Below are 20757 nucleotides of genomic sequence, written 5' to 3'. Positions count from 1 at the left end.
TATATATATATATATGTTAAAAATAAAATAAAAATTATGTACTATAATTAATAAATAACAATTCAATAATGTTTTTTTTATTAAAAGTAAAATTACCTAAAATCTCATATATTTTAGTTGTTAATATATATATATATATATATATATATATATATATATATATATATATTAAAATAAAAATATTTATATTTAGTTGATAATATATAAAGTTAAAATATAAAAATTTATATTATATCTATTTATATTTGCAGTTGATAGTTTATATAAACCTCTTTTCATAATAAATTTTAAATTTTCTCTTATAAGTTTATATTCTATTCACGGTTGGTGAATCACAACTATACATATGTGATATTTAGTAAAAGTAAAATACTACCAAAAATTTAACGGCTACCATTAAGTTTAAAATAGTGCATATTGTTTTGTCTTTTTTTTTTATCTATTTTAAAATTTAGTTTGATATATTTTTATTTTTATTTTAGACAATAATTAATAATTTATTATAAAACTATTTTTTGTTTTGATATAATTTTATATATTTATATTAATTTTATCATCCAATCACAAATTTAATAAAATATAAATAATATCATTTTTGTGTTCAATATTGTATGAAATTCAGATTCTTCAATAAATAAATGATATCAGGCTTATACTGATTATATATTATAATAGACAAAACTAAAAGTTTTACTTTCACCTAAACTAAATTTAGGTATAAATGTCAATTTAATAGTTAGGAATATATTTTCTTTTACAAACATAAATTATTATTATATATATTTATATCACCATATTATTTAAATTCAATAAAAAGTAATTGATTAAATAAGGATATACGATTAAATTTATGAAACAATCCAGCCCTATATTTGATTATAGGGATACAAACAACATTTCTTTTTGTAGAATTACATTCAATATAAACTATAATTAATTATTTTAAAATTTAAATATTTGTTAATACAATTAATAAGTTAATTAATATAATTTATTTATTTTATAAATTAAATGATCATAGTTAAAAAAAAGAGATTTGTATTATTAACACTTAACAAAATTTATACCATTTTAAAAATAAAAATATTAATATCATAAACAATTATTACTATTTTAGCCCAACCCATAAAAAATTATATTTAAATTGCCATACAATAATTTTAAATTGATGATAGTTACTGTTACTGGTACTTTTGATCTTTCCTTTTTTCCATTTTTTTAAATGGTACTATTTTTTATTGTTTCTTTTTTGCTTATTTTTTTAAATAGTACTTTTGATGTTTCCTTCTTTTCTAATTTTTTTTCCTGTCCAATATACTTCTTCATATGCTTGATTTTTGAACCATCATTCCATTATTCGTACAAAAATATAGAAGTCAAACAAATAGTTTTCATTGAAAAATTCAAAAGTCAAATAAATCATTTTTCATTTTCTTAATAAATTTATAAAAATATATATGTATATAAATAAAAATAAAAATAAAATATAAATTTTAAATTTTACTATTTTTTTTGTGCATTATTATTTACTAAATTTTTTTATCCTAAATCAAAATTCTTGATATTTATAAAATATATATTCATAGGATAGTCTAAAGTTCTTTAGCATTTCATTTCAGTAATTTAATAATATAAAATAAAAATATTTTTACCAAACTAAAAAAATATGCTTTAAAGAATTAAAATAGATAAAATATTTTTAAAAATAAGAATTTAAAGTAACACTAAAGATTTATTGATATAATAGTTTAAAGTTTATATGCATTTTGTTTTAATATATTAATAACATAAAATAAAAATATATTTTAAATTTATTTATAAAAAAATTATTCATTTATTTTAAAATATTTATTTTTTATATGTTTTTAAATTTGAAATGTACAATAGGGATATGTTTTCTATTTTTTTTAATGAAATTTCAGTTTTTATTTATTATTATATAAAAATTATAAAAGTTAATAACACTAATATAATTATGAGTGAAGACCCATTTTGGTCCCTCACAAATATTACACGAGTCAAATTAGTCCCTCACAAAAAAATTGACCCAACTTAATCCCTTACAAAATTTAACCGGATCATATTAGTCCTTCTGCTAATATTTTTCTCAAATCGGTTTTTTTTCTAGTTTTAAATTGTGACTGGACTGCCACGTTGGATTTTATTTATTTTTTATTTTTTAATACTAAATTGATTTTTATTTTTAATTTCATTTTTAAACAATTATAAATTAATAATATAAAAAAAGTCAAAATTGTTTCTTATAAGGAGTTGAACTCAGACACATGTGGTTAATCTTAAACAATTCTAAATTTAAAATAAAAAATACAAAATTTGTATCAATATGGTCTCGAACCTAAGTCTCTTCAGATTAAAAGACAGTCAATTTAATACAATAGAAATTGATTTGTCTATTTGTAAATGATAGTCACTTTACTAACATTAGAAATTGATTTGTCTAGTTGTTATTGATAGTCATTTTACTAACTGTAGAAATTGATTTGTCTAGTTGTAAATGATAATCACTTTATTAACAATAGAAATTGATTTATCTAGTTGTAAATGATAGTCACTTTACTAACAATTGAAATTGATTTGTCTTGTTGTAAATAATAGTCGCTTTACAAACAATAGAAATTGATTTTTTTAGTTGTAAATGATAGTCACTTTATTAACGATAGAAATTGATTTGTCTAGTTGTAAAGTGAAAATCATTTAACTTGAAGGGACTTGGACTTGAGACCTCATAGGTAAAAACTTATGTATAGAATTTGTTAATATTAGTAGAAATCATGGAAATTACTTGTTTAAAAATTACTTTATAAGAAATAATTTTGGTTTTTTTGATATTATTCATTGATAACTGTTTAAAAATGAAATTAAAAATAAAAATTAATTTAGTATTTTAAAAAAAAATCTAACGTGTCAGTCCAGTCACGGTTTAAAAGTATGAAAAGAACCGGTTTAGAAGTAGAAAAAAACCGATTTGAGAAAAATATTAGCAGAAGGACTAATATGATCCGGTTAAATTTTGTAAGGGGTTAAATTGGGTCAATTTTTTTGTAATGGACTAATTTGACTCGTGAAATATTTGTGAGGGACCAAAATGGGTCTTCACTCTATAATTATAAATTAATTTTTATAATTTATTTACCATTAATATGTTTTAGTTGAAAAATTTTATATAACGCCTTTCATTAATTTCCCCTTTAAATAATCATTGAATTGACGGTTTATAATACTACTCATTTTTTTAAAATTTAATTCTTACATAAATTAATTTTAATAATTCCGTTACATTTTTATTGAATTTACTGTTTATAAAACTCTTCAATTCAAATTACTCATGTAATAATTGTATTAATATCAAATTTTAATAATAATTTTTCTGTTATAATTTTATTAATTTCTATTGGTCCTCTTTTTTCGATGTGAGTATAAATATGTGACTTTATTTCCAGATCTTCATTTTTGTGTTAATCTTCAAATTTGTATGATAATTTTTATCTCTTATTTCTTACTTTATACACGTGTATTGGTTGTTAAATTTATTTTCGTCACAGGGTAAAAGATTATTCATTTGTTAATGGTATCTCATGTAAGTATTTTGATATTTTTAACTCTAATATTTACATCATCCAAAAATTTAACATATCATTGTTTTGAGGTTTAACTCAAATATCTATCTTTCAACGCTTATCCACAAATTTGACGTATCATTATTTTTATATAGATTTCTGAATGCAATTCTATATTCACATGAAAGGAATTATCTTTCAGTGCTCCCAACAAAAGTATGGGTTTCTCTTGCTATTATATTTTTATTTTCCATAATTATATTTTATACTAATTTTTTCTAGACGCTTCATGTCTCATAGCTATCTTAATAAATTAATATTGTTATAAAGATAATTTCATGTCGGTCATATATGTAAGGTTGGTCATATATGTAAGCAGGCCTTATAGCTATCTTAATAAATTAATACAATTATAAAGATAATTGCATATCGGTCATATATGGAAGTTGAAGATACCGGCTATATGATTCAATTTCTAATTTTGTTGTAAGATTATCCATATAAAATATATTATCTTACATTATACAATCATTAATTTTTGGATTAAATATACAACACCCCCTGTAATATTAGGGGGGTTTGATTTTAGCCCCTAATAAAGTTTTTTTTTTCAAACCCCCTAGTAGTTTCCAGATTCCATCAAATACCCCTCAAATACCCCTGACTGCCACATTGCAGCAAAGATTCTCTCTTGCTGCCTATGTGGCAGTCCACGAGGAATTTTATTTTAATTTTTAATTATTTTTTAATTCATGTGGAATTGTATGTGATTTATTTATTTATTTTATGTTTTATTAACTATATTTTTTATCTTTTTTGATTATATTTTACTTTTTTATTTTAAATTATGTTTTATATTTTATTAACTTTAATTATTTATGGTTTTTTAAATTTTACTAATTAATTTTTTTATGAAACTATATTATTAAATTAATTATTAAAAGTTTTTTTAAAATTATGTTTTTTTATGGATGGTATTTCCTCTTCCAAACCTTGTTGCTTGTCACCTCCGCAACCAATAACTCATGAAGATGATAAGTATGGATCACTTTTCTCTTCAACTCACTTCCCACTTTGATCTCCTCACCTTGATTTTCCTTCTTCTTTTTATTCTTGACTTCTTGAAGGAACTTAGGACTTTTGATAGGTGTGTGAGCTGAGGCCGCCTTAGAGACTATGCTTGAATCTTATTTTGGGAGAGGTTTTGGAATTTTGCTTTCTCCCTCATTTCTAATCATACCAACCGACGATTGATTGTTTTCACCTGCACCTTTCTTTTTGACTTCCAAAACCTTCATTGTTACCTCTTCATCAAATGATTTTACTGTTAGTGTCCCTTTCTCGAGGTCCAGATTGCAGGGACTAGTAAGCAAAAATGGTCGCCCAAGAAGGATAGGAGTCTCTCCATCTTCAGGAATGTCCATGATGTGGAAATCAACTGGAAAGACAAACTTATCAATCTCTACCAATACATCTTCAGCTATCCCATATGACTGCAACTATTGCATCTTCAACCCGAATTTTATTTGTTTCCAGCTTCTGATCAATAACTCCTTCAGGCTTGCTTTCACATCTATCATACAACTCTAGATGCTCATTAGCCACAATTGCTTCCATTATCTTTTTTATACTAGGGGCTGTTGTAAAATTGGATGAGTCACCGGCTGCAGTATCAATCAACTGTTTGGTCTTAATTCTAAGACCATTCAGAAATATCTGCATCTGCCCAGTTTGATCCATATTGTGAGTGGGACATGCCATGAGGATCATTTTGAATCTTTTGTAGGCATCGCCCAAGGACTCACCCTCTTTTTGCTTGAAGTTCAAGATTTCATACCTCTTTCTTAGAAAACAGATGCTGGAAAATACTCATTCAAAAAAGCCTTTTCCATCTCTTCCCATGAAGTAATATTGCCCGCTGGGAGAGAATAGAACCACTCTTCGGCATCTTCCGCTAGTGTAAACGGAAACATTCGCAAATTTTTTGTTTCATCTGTGTGCTCATCAATCTTGAGAGTAGTGCTCATAGTTAGGAATCCTTGTAGATGTTTGTTGGCATCTTCATTGACCTTTCTGGTGAAAGGTCGTCTCTCAAGTTGAGTGATGGTGCTCGGATGCAGTTGGAAATTGGGCACATTTATCGGTTGGTTTACAATTGTCAATACCACTTGGTGTATTTACCCGACCATAGTCCCCAAGAAGTCTCCCAGGTGCAGGGGGATTCTCGCCCATGATTTCTTTTTCACTTTCAGTATCTGAACTTGAATTAATTGAGACAAGTTCTTCTTCGGATTCCAATTCAACCAATCGAGCTTGTCTGCGCTTTGTGTGAAGAGTTCTTTCAATTTCCGCGTCAAAAGAAAATCCATCTGAGGGCTTTCCTCGCATAAAAAGATTAGACACAAATTAGTGGAAACCGAGTAAAATGATAACAATAAAACTGAAAAATAAAATTTTAGTTGACGAGCAACAAAATTTTAATTGAACTAAACTAAAAACTCTTTATTTCGGTAGTCCCCGACAATGGCGCCAAAACCTTGATCGGTAAAATAGCAAGTGTATTATTTTGCCTCTATAGTAATAAAGGGGAAATTCCCGAATGTTGATCTCAAGGACTGCGTGATGCTATCAGGTTGTGTTTCAATTTAATTAAACAAAAGCCTTGGGGGTTTTGGGTTTGGAAATCATGAATTAAATTGCAAATAAAAGTAAAAGATTGATTTGGCCAAATATGAGTAACATGCCAGGGTAGATGTGTGCATTAACATGTGACATTTTCGAATCCTTATTTCAATAACAACTTATCAATCATCAACTACCGGTTCTCAAGAATGTTTACCCCTAATTCCTTAGCGAGCAAACTTTTAATCATTCATCCTAAATCCTAATTCCTTAGCGAATTATGATGAAATTAAGAAATTGAGTTATCAAGAACGTTCCGATTACTATAGGATATCCCTATTCCTAGGCAATATATACTATAGTATAATTATATAAAAACCCTAACACTGGCGGTCCAGCCTATGTGCTAGTCATACATCAATCTCGTTGGTCCGACAAGAAAAGCTTTAGAAACATTGTACAATTAAATTGAATATGAAAGACAAATAAATTATTGAAATTGGGAAATCAAAGTCATAACAGATGTTAATCAGGGACACCCCTGGCATTGGGGGGTTTAGCTACTCATACTCTTTAAAGAACTCAAAAGATAAATTCTAGACATTACAAGTGTTGGAGATGAAATTGATCTTCAATCGCTTCCGTTCGTGAAAATCTCCTTCTCGCCAAAACCCTTGTCTTCTCTAATCTTTTCTCGTGATTCTTCTCTAGCTAAAAAGTTCCTTCATTCTTCTTCAAAACTCAATTAAAAAACACACATTCACTTAGGTTGGTTGGAAGTACCCAAAACACCCCTACAACTTAACCCATGGAAAAAATATGAAAAAAATCATAAAATCAGGTCGTGTCAGACAACACGGGCACCCGTGTTAGACTTCTCTCATCTTAAAAAATGATTTTTTTCCCAGGCCTCCTGACACAGTCCGTGTGAAGTAACATGGACCGTATCAGCCCTTGACTTCAGAATTTGGTTTTGAGGTCTTCATCAAAGTTGTAGCCCTTTTCGTTAGCAAAATTTTGTTGTCGGAACCACGTCATTCCGAGTTACGAAGCTCTAGTTATGATCAAAATACTATACGTCTGTCATGATGAGAAACATGCTGAAAATTTTCGGATCTCACACTTGCTGACACAGGCCGTGTCAGCCCCCTAACTTTCATCTCTTTTGCATTTTCTTGACCACACTTCACTTCCTTTAAAAGTCTGCTTTTTGTACTTTTTCAGATTGATTTTTCTGGATTTATTCCTTTGAGTCTGCAAACAGTACAATACACAAGTACACAACCAAAATATAAAATGTATAAGAATGAAGTAAAACAATCGACAAAATAAAGAAATGATAACTAAAACCAACAGTAACTAACAGTGTAAACACCACTAAAACCAACGGTAACTAACGGTGTAAATACCACTAAACATTAGCATTTGATGTACTTGTAGTCATCCCAAAGCTAAAAACAAAATTTCAAAATACTATAGAAATTAATTCTAATATAAAATCAATATTGCAAGAATCAAATAAAATAATAAAATAAAATATTTACAAGCATTAAAACTAAAAAAAAAAAATAATAAAAAAAATTGACTCGATTTATTTTTAAACATTTTTTATTTATTGTACTAATCAAATAAAATAATAAAATAAAATATTTACAAGCATTAAAACTAAAAAAAAAAGGTATATGACTAAACTAAAATGTAGTATATTTGTACTAACCAATAATATTTTTAAACATTTTTTATTTATTTTAATATATATAGGTGGCAAAATTGACTCGATTTATTGGACATGTCATCGCCCTCTAATGTGTCTGCCCCACGTTGTCCCGTTTATTTTGCGGACTTTTGAGGGTACAAATATTTACATAAAATTTTACATTTTTAGACTTAAAACATACAGTGTCCGCGAGTTTTCTCTACCCGCACACACTTTTTATAGGGAGGATCTAATTTTTAGGCCCACATTCTCTATTATGTTCATTCCGTCCCAATTTTTTTAGGCTTTTACGGGCGAAAATGTTCGTTTGCCACCCCATATATATATATATATATATATATATATATATATATATATATATATATATATATATATATATATATATATATATATATATATATATATATATATATATATATATATATATATATATATATATATATTCTTGTGTACTTATATTTTTAAAATTCAATGTATAATTATTATTTTGTCAAAATTGCATTTATTATTTATTGCAATAAGAAAATGTAGATTAAAAGAGGTAATATAAAAAGAATATATATTTATATATTATAAATAATAAAAAAATTATAAATTAAAAGAGTTTTACAATACTAAAGTAAAAAAGAACAGGAATAAGTAATTATAATATATGTGAAATTAATATTCTTTTTTAAATGAGTACTAATACTTATCTAATAAAAATGGAGAATATTGAGTAGCTAACCATTACTAATTCTACTTCAATTCTAGAAGACAGAAAAATTGTCCACTAGCGACTAATTTATCATTATATTCAAGTGTGATATTGAATAGTTAGTCCTCTAAATGCTTCGATGACGACTATAAAGGGTTTACACTCAACTATGTTATCACTTCTAGAAAATCTGTTTCCACACACACATACACAACATGTTAGTAGGTTTCATAAGTTTCTACTATCTTGACTTATAAAATTGTTTTGTCACAATCTAGATGAATTTCATTTTCTGTCCAATTTTATTAGTCCAACATTTACGCTTTGCATTGAAAATTTCTAAAAGTGGGACCTTTATTTTCTCAATATAATTCAGTTGCTTATGTTTCTAAGGATAGCAAAGTGCTATAGTACCAAGGGATGTGCGTTGAGGGAGGCTTTGGGGAATATTACATGTAATGTTGAAATTCTGGTCATGGCAAATTGGCAATGAGAGCAGGGTAGAACCAAAGGTCCACATACCATCTCTATTAAGGGTGTTGTTTAAAATTCGGACGTGCCTACAGTACACTAAATCACTAAACTCGAAAGACACCACTATTTTTGCCAAGAAAAATTATCTGGATTTTAGTCTCCGGATTAGTCTGATTGTGCTTTTTCTGTGTTTGTTTTACAATGGAGTGTTGAAAAATGTCTAGATTTTAAATTTCAGACAAACTCCTTGACAATATTTTATACCCTTAAATAATTAGTTAGAAGAAATTTGACGTTTTTTTAATAAACCTAACATTATAAATCAATCCCACAATAAATAAATGATACATATTTGTGATTCAATAATAAGATAAGTATTCAAACAAAATATTGGTAAACCATATATCTATGTTCATAAAATACAATGAACCATAATACAAATTTTCAAATGTTAATATCAAAATACAAAGTAAAAGACAACTAATGTGGTTTTTTGACGTCCCGGTTCCTCTTCTGCATCCTATATTGCAATGCAAGTCATTCCTCTGCAAAGATAGTCTGTAGAATGGTCACATGACGAATGCCTTCCTCAAACTCGTCTCTAGCTATGACATTTATCCCAATAGCCACAATACGTTTAAATATCAAAAACACATCAATGACAGGGTCTGCCCTTGCATGTTTCTCTTCTAGTATCTTCTGATGAGCTGGCCTAGCGGGATCTCCTTCTAAATATGGTTTCATGTAAGGATATGAAACTATATAAAACCATTGGATGTATCTGTATATCGTACTCCATGGGCGAGAAGTTGATACACGACTTACTTCCTCTAAGACCAGATGATCATAGTACACCGCAATTATACCATCAAAATCTTTGCGGAGGTGTTTACCGTGAATTTTAAAAAGGGTTACTTGCAGGATCGACTAGTTAATCCTAGGACATATGTGCATAAACTCTTGAAATATGTGTTTAATTGTTGAGTAAGATTGAAATAGACTATAAATTATATGCACAATAAAGAAAGTAAATTTGCAGGAAAAGTAAATGATTTCAACGTGGTCGAAATCTTGGTAAAAGACAGAGTAAAAAAGTCAAAATATTGAAAAGGGACAAGTAAAGTAAAAAGAAATAATTTGCTTAAATATGTAAAAAGTGGTGTTCATAACCATACATAGTCGCTCAATTGACTTATTTCTCACTGTTCGCTTGGGTAGTTTCAGTGTTTGGGTTTTTGTAATAAATTTGACACCCTGAATCCAAACGCTGGAACTCTTATTTATACTAAAACATGACTAACAGCCTACAACGGCTTTCTCCTTAGAAATTGACATGTATTCTTTTGCACGCTTTTTTGTTTTTAAACTTGGTTCCACGTGTTTTATAGATAAGACCAAAAATCGATTATTCATCTTGAACTTTCTATTTGTTCCAATTGCTGATGTCAAAGTCTTTGACTTGTGAGTAGTGACTTCGCCTCCTGAGACCCTAAACTCTTTATGTCGAAAATTCTCTTGACTTCAACTTCTAAAAATTAATTATATTTGAAGTTAGAATTTGTATCTTTCAAATTTAAACATGATTTTTACACTTAAATTTACTATTCAACTCACTTTTATAGAAATTAATAAACATAAATCATTTTATTTTGGGTTAAATATGTTAGAGGTCCCTATAAATAACCCATCATTCAATTTTAGTCCCTATAAAAATTTCTTTCGAATAATAGTCCTTCTAAAATTTTCCGTCCACACTTTTCGTCCTTACCGTCTATTTTCTCTAACAGAAGCTGACGTGGCACGCCACGTCAGCTAAAGTAAACGTTATATAAAAAATGGATTAGATGGCAGGGGATTTTAACCTCCCTAAATTCTTTTTGATAGGGTTTGGATTATGTTAGTATTGTTTCTTCGGCTGTTATAATTCTTTCTTCATTCTTTTATGCTTGTGAACATGAAAAAAAATACAAAGTTCACGTGGAACATTAAATATCATGTTACTTTTATGCTTGTATCAGAGTTTTATGTGACCACTAATAAAGAAAGAACACAACAAACATTCAGAAGAAAGCATCAAATAATTTTGACAATAGTAATGTTTAAAAAGAAGCATAATCAGGTGAAACAATTTCTCCTTCCCAATTTCCAGTAAAACACTCGAGTTATCCTATTTCTAATCCCCATATTGGATATTAACTTGTCATCAGAACCACAACTGTTACTGCTTATTCCATATGCGGGGTCGTCTTCGATGCACGCGAGATGTTCGATGTTATGCCTGAACGAAGCTTGCAAGCCCCCACAGATAATAACACAATATACTCAATGACAAACATATTATATTAAAGTTTCTAGCTGCTAGAGAGTTTATAAAAGTAAACTCATTTTTTGAAATCAACAACCAATCTCATATCTGGTTTGCAATCATGAACTGCAAAGTGAATAATACCAATGCCATTAACATTATGCTTTTGAGATGCAAAGTGGAGTTAAAATAGCACTAGCTGTAATATATTATGGAGTTGATGAGAGTTGTTTTGTAGGTATGGAGTTGATATCTATCTCATTGTAGTAGTTAAAATAACTAAACAACAACAAGTATTATAAATAATCAACAAACTCATCAATATCATTCCATCTAAATGATCCATGTGACCAAAATCATTCTCTAAATAATAATAAAACTTGTCAAATAAAAATCATGAAAATTAAAAAAGTTAAAAACTTCTACAATTTCATGATAAACATTACCTTTGTAATACCATCTTGTCCATGTACATATCCCATTTCTTTTTAAAAAGCTAGATTTATTGATTTCTTCCATACTTCTGAAAAAATCTCTCTCCATTCATATCGGCATTTTCTTTGTTGTATCATTAGTATATGGTCTTTTATCATCATACAAATTCATTCTAATATTCTTCTCTCTCTCTCTCTCTGCCACATGTTTTCACCAACCTTTTAAAAAACCAAATTATAGAACATTTCTTATTTTGGTTTTCATTTTGTTGTTTTTCTCTTGCATCATACTGCACTGGAGAATGTGAATGATGATATTGTTGGAGAATAGGGTGGTTTGGTATTAAGCTAACATGAATTGGTTATATGATAAGGGTCTGTCAAAGCAACTGCTATTAATGTAAAGATTTAACAGTGTTACATCATGATAGTGTTACATATGACACTGTAAACAAATTTCTAGTCTAATATTAAAGTAGGCTTAAGCAGAAACTACTTCAACTCCATGGATTTAATGTTAGAGTAAGCGGTACTGATTAGTCAAGCTAATGTGTTGTAATCCCTTATGCAAAAAATCTGGGTATTTCTTTTTGGGAAAATTGATGTGAAAAATGTTGAAATTATTGTTTTTAAGTTATTTAAAGGGGGTTTAAAACCCCCACAATCTGTCTTTTTTTTTTTTAGTTTTGACTTTACCTGACGTGGCGTCATACGTGGCATGCCACGTAAGCCTCCGTTAGTGCAATCTAACGGGAGGGACCAAAAATCGTGACGGAAAATTTTGGGAGGACCAAAGTTTGACGAAATTTTATGTAAGGACTAAGAGTGAAAAGTGTCATATTTATAGGGAGTAAAAACTTATTTAACCCTTTTATTTTCAACTCACTTTTAAATATAATCAATTTTACAAAATCAAATTTCTTCATCGCATAACCAAACTTATGCTAAAATTGTTTAGATATTACTTAGGCTATGTTTGCGAGTTTGAAGGGGAGGGGAATGCTTCCGAAAACAAAACTTTAGTAAAAATTTAGAAAAATATTTGACATTTTTTGAAAAAATGATTTTGTTTAGAATGATAAAAGAGTCAGTATCATTACTAAATTGTTAATTTTCAAAATAGTATAACAACCTAAATGATATTTGGAAAATTTATGTAGAAAATTTCTTTACCCACCTCCCTATGGGGGTCACCCCCAGCAAAAACTCCACTTTACCCCTGCTTCGGAAATGCATTTTCGAAGTTTTTTTTTTTAAATTTTGCAGACTTCGGAAGTGCATCTCCGAAAACACCTCATGGGGGGTGTTTTCGGAGATGCACTTCCGAAAACACCTTTTTTCAGATTTTGGGGGGTTTCAGAAATGAACTTCCGAATTATGCAGAAACTGTGTTTTTTTTATGTTTTTGGAAACAGTCTCATATTTTTAATTAAAGGAAGACGGCAAATAAAATAAGCGACATATAAACAGAAAATACTAATATGATAAAAATAGTAATATATACAAGCCGATCCAAATCCAAATAATAATAGTGTGCGAAAGATACAATCCGAAAAGAAAAAAAAACCCGACCACTACTGGGTATGCCTAACCCTCTCTCCTTGGGACCTCCTCTGCCGCCTGTATGCCGCTGCACGGCCCGCATCAGTGACAATCATCTCCATCACGGCGACTGCCTCTGGACCGCCCTGATGAACGACACCTTGATCCAACGCGTCCCGCCCAAGCATCTCTATCCGCTGGCAGATCGGCAGGAGATCAATGGCGTGGTCATCCTCGGCCTGCTGGTTCTCCAGGATCTCCTCGTGTGCTGGCCTAGGAGCACCAGGAGCGTCGGGTGTCAGTAGAGGATGTGACACCCGATAGAACCATGTGACGTATCCCTCCACATTGTGCCAGTCCTGGGTGACCCGAATGCGACGATACTCCTCTGGTACCACATGATGCTTCCAATCCGCAAATATGGCAGTGAGCTGCACTCGGGTCACTGTGTCGGGAGCAGCCTCAAAAGGTGACCTGGGAATCATCTGCACAAATTCGAACTGACGCATGCACCGCTCAGGGAGATACCGGATCATGATGCTGGTCCTGCATGCCAACCAGCTAGAATATAAAGCAATGCCGTCAAAGGGGACAACTTGAGTGTAGTCGCTGAATGGCCTCCAGGTGACGTCATCGTGCATCGTGCGGTCGAGGTACCCACGGTATGGTCCCACCACATTTTTTCCCCTCTGGAGAACGTATCTGGCGGCCCTGGGCATGTCGTCAACGTACTCAGGATCAATGTGAAAGCCGTGGATGCGGGAGAAGTAAGAGATGATCCAGATCTGAAACACAAACACGATAATATAACGTACCGTAAGTAAATACGAAACATAAATAAATACGAAACATAAGTAAATACGAAATACAAATACGAAACATAAATAAATACGAAACAATTAAAATGAAACGTACCGTGAGTAGTGTGCAAGATCCGGTCAACTGCCTCGTCCTCCAGTTGGAGGCCTCATTCAGCTTCTGGTATAGGTATGCCAGAGTAGCTGCCCCCCAGTTCCACTGGTGAACGGTGGTCAAGTCCATGAAGTAGAGGAGGTAGGTCACGTTGACGTACCTCGCACTCTTGTCCACAAAGAACGCAGCGCCTACCACATGCATGTATCAGCACCGGAGAGCGCAGCCACGGTGATAATGTGTAAATAGGTCGTCACCCATATCCTCGGCATCGGCCGCCGCGTCCAGGTGGTGCTCGAAATAGAGGCTCAGTGTGGTGAACCGGATATGAGGCCCAGATGCCGTGATGCACTCGTAGTCAGCAGCTTCGGGCTCCATACCCAAAATAGAGCGCCATCCACTCACTGGCTTCGACCCTCTGGATCCGGGAGTGGGTCAACAGCGCCCCCCTGATCGGAAGGTGGAGAAGACACTGCACATCATGCAAGGTGATCGTCATCTCCCCAACCGACAAGTGGAAAGAAGACGTCTCCTTGTGCCACCGCTCCACAAAGGCCCCCTGCATGCCGTGGCTGATGGTGGAATACCCCGTCATGCAGAGCCCACTAAGCCCTGAACCTCTCACAGCGTCGTTAAACCACTCAGCAGTCGGTTTAAACAGACTGAAAACCTTCCGGGCGTGTTCACCATTTTCAACGGCTCTCTCTCTCCTGTTACAAAAAAAACAAATAAAAAGTATGTTAAATAGACCGTTAAGAAAATATTGAATAAACGTCTAAATTATAAACGGTTAAATAATGTAGTCGGGCAAATTATAAAAAATACCTCTCCCTCCCAGATACGCCGAGCGACGTGCTCGCGGTAGGGAAGCAGCACGGAAGTGTTACTGGGCCCTCCCGGGTAGCCCTCCTCCTGCTCATCCTCCTCCCCAAGTGGAGGGTCAACATCCGGTACCTCCTCCGCCTCGTGGTATGACACTGCCACCTCCTCCTCCTTCTCCTCTCGCTGGCGGGAAGAAGATACCCGAGTCAGACGACTCCTCGATCCAGATGTAAAGGTACCCTCGTCCATCTCCACGGGAACTCACACACGTCGTCCCCGGCCCTGCCCACGTCCCTGTGTCGACGCCAGCTGCGCCGCCGCCCGCTCGCGTCTAGCCGCCGCAGCCTGGGTCTCTCTACCCTGTCTGATGCATGCTTGGTTGCCTGACATGTTCCTGAAAACAATTGAAATCGATTAATATGCGAGACAACAGAAAAAACTAAAAAAAATTGCACTTCTAATACAATTCGGAAGTTCATTTCCGAAACTGGGAATGGAGGTGTTTTCAGAAATGAACTTCCGAAACACCCCTGCGAGGAAGTTTTCTGCAACTTCTATGGCAGACCCCAAAAACAAACTTCAAACCTATGTTTACACATTCTAAACATCCTAAATATCAGTACAAACCTAACCTAATACATTTTTTGCTATTTGTAAACACCCTAATATAAATTTTAATCATAGATCTTAAAATCAAAATGCTTACCGATTGAATAGATTGGAGGGCTTTTGAATGTAGTAGAGCAACTAGATGGAGCCTTTGATGTAGCCTTGGAAGTGGTTTGCAGAAAAATCTCTTTGGGGTTGAGTTTGAAGTTGATTTAGGGTAAATGAATTGGGGGAGGGGGTTGTTTTGCTAAATCTGCAAAACGCGCAATATTTCAAAAATGAACTTCCGAAATGGTTTTTTCGGAAATACATTTCCGAAATAAGTCAAATTTTTTATAAAAAAAAAAGGCGCTTTCGGAGATGCATCTCCGAAAACACCTTTTTCTTGCATTTCGGAAATGCATTTCCGAAGTCAGGGGTATAAGTGGTTTTTCACCAGAGGTGACATAGAAGGTTGGGAGGTGGGTAAAGAATTTTCCTTTATGTAAGTTCTTCAAAACCCTTCTTCAATACAATTTTTGAGTTCCTCCATTTTATGGGATTTTTGGTGTTATGAATAAAATCAAACCCTACAAAACCCTCCTATCCAATTTTTTTTATTCCTTTCACTCAATTCTTCCTATTTTTCAAAGTCCTCCCCTCCCTTCCCCTCTAAACTCCCAAACAAAGCCTTAGTGTATGTTTAATTTCACATGCGTATGTTTGATTTCACGCTTAGAACATCCAAAATTGATTTTAGATGTGTATAATCAATTTTAAATGTTTAATTGCTCTCGACTAGAAATAATTATGCTTTAAAATTGATTATCGTTTAAACTAGAATTTATATATTTTTTAAACCATAATATAATTTTTAAATAAAATATAATATTCAACTTAACTTTGCTAGATTTTGTTTTTAAATCTTGGTATCCAGCCTTGTGTCGCTACCGCGAAAAATGGATCAGAGTCGCCACTAATATATTTATCCCATCGCGGGAAAGGAATACCAGGAAACCTAACTCATAACAAGAACAAGGTCTTTCGACCAGAGAATAGGGCACGGGAGTCGGTTACGCAAGGGGAAGGTGCTAGCACCCCTCACGCCCATCGTACTCGATGGTATCCACCTATGTTTGTTTCTATCTAAAGGGTGTATCTATCACTAATGCAATGCATGATTAAACCTAAAGTTTTTTAATAATTATTGTGCTCGCTAGAGTTGCCTCTATGCCTACGTATCCTCTTAAGAAGAATCAGAGCGCCGTAGTTCTGCTCAAGATTTTCTATGTTTTTTATTGTTTGTTGGTGTTTTTTATGGAACAGTTACATCACACTCCGCCGCTCGACCTTTGGAGACTCACGCTGGGATTGGAATGGAAGTAATAATAGAGAATATGATGAGTCCTGTTTTTCACTACACTTCCACTAGTGGATGTTAGGCTTTAATTTCATAGAATAAGAAAAGTCATGTTTTGCATTAAACTTCCACTAGTGGAGGTTGGGCTTTAAACTAATAGAATAAGGATGGTCATCCTTAAATGTAGAATTTGAATGATCAAACTTTTCTTGTATAAATAGAGCACCATGCTCCATTTCAAAATCAATCAAAAACAGATTCACATTATATAAATTTCTGAATCTATTATTGTATTCAGAGCTTTTTTCGCCACCACCGTGGCTTCATAGATCCTATCTTTTCGTCTTCCGCTACAAACTTGTTGTGTTTCTCTAATGGCGAGTCCGTCATCACCGACGCTCTCATCTACTGCATCGAGTATTCCTTTTGCTACTTTCAACTACAAATTTACAGAAAAACTAGATGATAAGAACTATCTAGTGTGGCTGCAGCAGGTTGAACCGGTGCTCCGAGCGCACCGTCTTCATCATTATTGTGTTGCTCCGCGAATTCCTGAGCAGTACTTATCCGAAGCAGATCGTCTTGCTGGTAACGTGAATCCTGCATTCACTGCGTGGGAAGTGCAAGATCAATTGCTCCTCTCGTGGCTTCAATCATCACTTTCCACTTCGCTTCTCCCTAGCGTCATTGGCTGCCGGCATACGTGGCAGCTTTGGGATCGGATTCACAAGAATTTCCATTCTAAAGTCAAGGCACAAGCACGGCAGCTGAGAACTGAGTTGCGGGCACTCAAGAAAGGTACAAATAGTGTTACTGAATTTCTTGACAAAATCAAGGCAATCTCCGATTCTCTAATGTCAATCGGTGAAACAGTTTCTACGACTGAGCAATTGGATGTTATTCTTGAAGGACTACCTCCAGAATATGAATCTTTAGTTACGCTCATTAACAGTAAGGTTGATTGGTTTGATTTTGATGAGATCAAACCATTATTACTTGCGCATGAACAACGAGTCATCAAACAGAAAATTGTTGAAGAAGTTGCTTCGTTGAATGTAACTCAAGTAGCAACTTCAAGCAACCAGAATGTCATTCCTCAAGCAAACTACACTGCTGCCACTCAGTCAAATGACAGCTCTAAATCTGAAAATGCCAATTCTGGTCGTAATTTTTATGGTGGTCGTGGTGGCCGAGGCAGCGGTCGTTTCGGTCGTGGTCGTGGCCGTGGCTTTGGCCGTGGGAATATTCGGTGCCAAGTCTGCTACAGGTATGGTCATGATGCATCCATTTGTTACCATCGCTTCAATACTCAATATGCTCCACAAGGTCAGTATCCCGTTGCTCCTGCTTATGGTAACTATGGTCAGTATCCCGCTACTCCTGCTTATGGTAACTATGGAAATATGAGACCTGCTACTGCTGTCAATTACACTACTAATGCTACATCTCAACTATAACAACCAGCTGCTTGGACCATGCCTGTGCCTTTAGGTCCTCCTGCCTTGGTTCCTCAGGCTATGTTAACCAATGCTACTAATCCTGCTGCGCCCATTCCTTTCTTTGATACAGGTGCCACAAACAATGTGAGTTCTCAGCCAGCACCTAACAATAATGGAGTGCCTCCCCCTCCTCACCTAGAAAACGTTTTTCTAGGAAATGGCCAAGGTTTGCGTGTTCATTCCATTAGCTCTAAGTCCTTTCCATCTCCCATTAATCCTAAAATTCAACTGCATCTCAAAGATATTCTACATGTTCCTTCAATCACTAAAGATCTAATTAGTGTTCACAAATTTGCTTATGATAATAATTGTTATTTTCAAATTCACCCATTTCACTATGTTGTGAAATCACAGGCTGACAATGCTCCTCTCCTTCAAGGTCCCGTAGCTGCCAGTGGCCTATATCCTCTAGATAATTCCAGTTTCAAGTCTGTTTCATCTTTGAATAATGTTTCCCCTTCCCAAGTGAACTACACTGTATCACCTCACACACTTTGGCATAATCGACTAGGACATCCTAGTTCTGTTACTCTAAATTCTATTTTGAAGATGTGTAATCTCACTACTATTCCACGAAATAATATTGACTTTTGTGTTGCTTGTTGCATGGGAAAGTCTCACAGGTTACCTTCCCAACCTTCTAAAACTGTTTATACTGAGCCTCTTCAACTTGTATATTGTGATTTGTGGGGTCCAGCACCAATGGTGTCTTCTATGGGGTATAAGTACTATGTGTCCTTTATTGATGCCTTCAGTCGTCATACATGGATATACTTTCTAAAAACAAAGGATGAAACACTATCTAAATATAAGGAATTTAAGAATCTGGTTGAGCTTCAATTAAACACTAAGCTAAAGGCCATACAAACAGATTGGGGGGTGAGTTTAGACCTTTCAAACAGTTCCTAGCTGATCTAGGCATTGTCCACCGACTTATTTGCCCTCACACTCACCATCAGAATGGGGTTGTTGAAAGAAAACATAGAGATATTGTTGAGAAAGGTTTGTCCTTGTTGTCTCAAGCTTCTCTTCCCTATCATTTTTGGGATCATGCATTCCATACTGCAGTTTATCTAATTAACAGGTTGCCTGCCTCACACACTAATTTGATCCCTGTCCAAGTTTTGTTTAAAACACCGCCAAACTACGCTTTCCTCAAAGTATTTGGTTGTGCCTGTTTTCCATTACTTAGACCCTACAACAATAATAAACTGCATTTCAGGTCCTCGGAGTGTACTTTTCTTGGCTATTCACCATCGCATAAAGGCTACAAATGTCTTGATGCATCTGGAAGGTTATTGATCTCTAAAGATGTGTTATTCAATGAGTATGTATTTCCCTTTAATTATCTTAAACTACCTTTACCGTCCAACCCTGTACCCTCCTCCACACCCTCCACCTCTCCTCTTGGAGTCGTGTCTCCTGTTCCTATATCATCTATCCCACCCACTAGCCCAAACACAATCCCAGCTACCACGCCTCAAATATACTCACCTGTTTCATCCCACCAGAGCCCTGTTCACCTCACTAATAGCCACAACTCCACCTCTCTACCATCTACAGCCTCCAGCACCATTGATCCCAATTCTCCTACCCCAGCTACCACACCTCAACTATACTCCCCTGTTCCATCTCACCAGAGCCCTATTCACATCACTGCTATTCACAGCTCCACCTCTCTACCATCTCACTACGCCAAATTTAAGTTTTAGCAGCACACCTACTAAAGCGCTTCTAGTAAAAAGCGTTGTTATAGGTTGCACTAAAAACAAAATAAAAAAACACGCTAAAAAAGCGCTCTTAAAGGGGGGGGGTAATGAAAGCGCTTTTCAAAAGCGCTCTTATAGGGGGGGCTATGAAAGTGCTTTCTAAAAGCGCTCTTAAAGGGGGGGTATGACAGCGCTTTTCAAAAGCGCTCTTATAGGGGTCTTATAGTGGGGGATATGAAAGCGCTTTTGAAAGCGCTCTTAAAGGGGGGGGGGGGGGTTACAAAAGCGCTTTTTAAGAGAAAGCGCTGGCATAGGTGGCCCTTCTAAAGCGCTTTTCAGAAGCGCCCTCGTAGGTGTTTTAAAATAAAACAAATTAAACTTGCCCCAATTAATTTCAGAAGCGCTTCTCAGTATCTTTCTCCTTCGCGACATAACACAGAATCCCTAAATCAATTTCTTCCCTAAATCAATTTCAATCCTCCGCCACGACCTCCGCCA

At 33.9% G+C, this 20757-nt stretch overlaps 1 protein-coding gene across 1 annotated transcript; it reads right to left on the bottom strand.

Annotated features, from left to right (window-relative positions):
• Positions 1 to 13364: 13364 nt before the first annotated feature.
• LOC131600004 (uncharacterized) lies at positions 13365 to 16477 on the bottom strand. The gene is made up of 4 exons (XM_058872239.1): positions 15810 to 16477; positions 15107 to 15497; positions 14285 to 14991; positions 13365 to 14154 (listed from the first exon to the last, which is right to left on the bottom strand). Exons 3-4 carry the CDS (start codon positions 14483 to 14485, stop codon positions 13402 to 13404), a joined length of 954 nt encoding a protein of 317 aa, XP_058728222.1. The 5' UTR covers positions 14486 to 14991; positions 15107 to 15497; positions 15810 to 16477; the 3' UTR covers positions 13365 to 13401.
• Between the last annotated feature and the right edge of the window lie 4280 nt (positions 16478 to 20757).

This window comes from Vicia villosa, linkage group LG4, assembly GCF_029867415.1.
Source record: "Vicia villosa cultivar HV-30 ecotype Madison, WI linkage group LG4, Vvil1.0, whole genome shotgun sequence".
NCBI lineage: Eukaryota > Viridiplantae > Streptophyta > Magnoliopsida > Fabales > Fabaceae > Vicia > Vicia villosa.
This window is presented reverse-complemented; position numbering and strand designations above follow the sequence as displayed.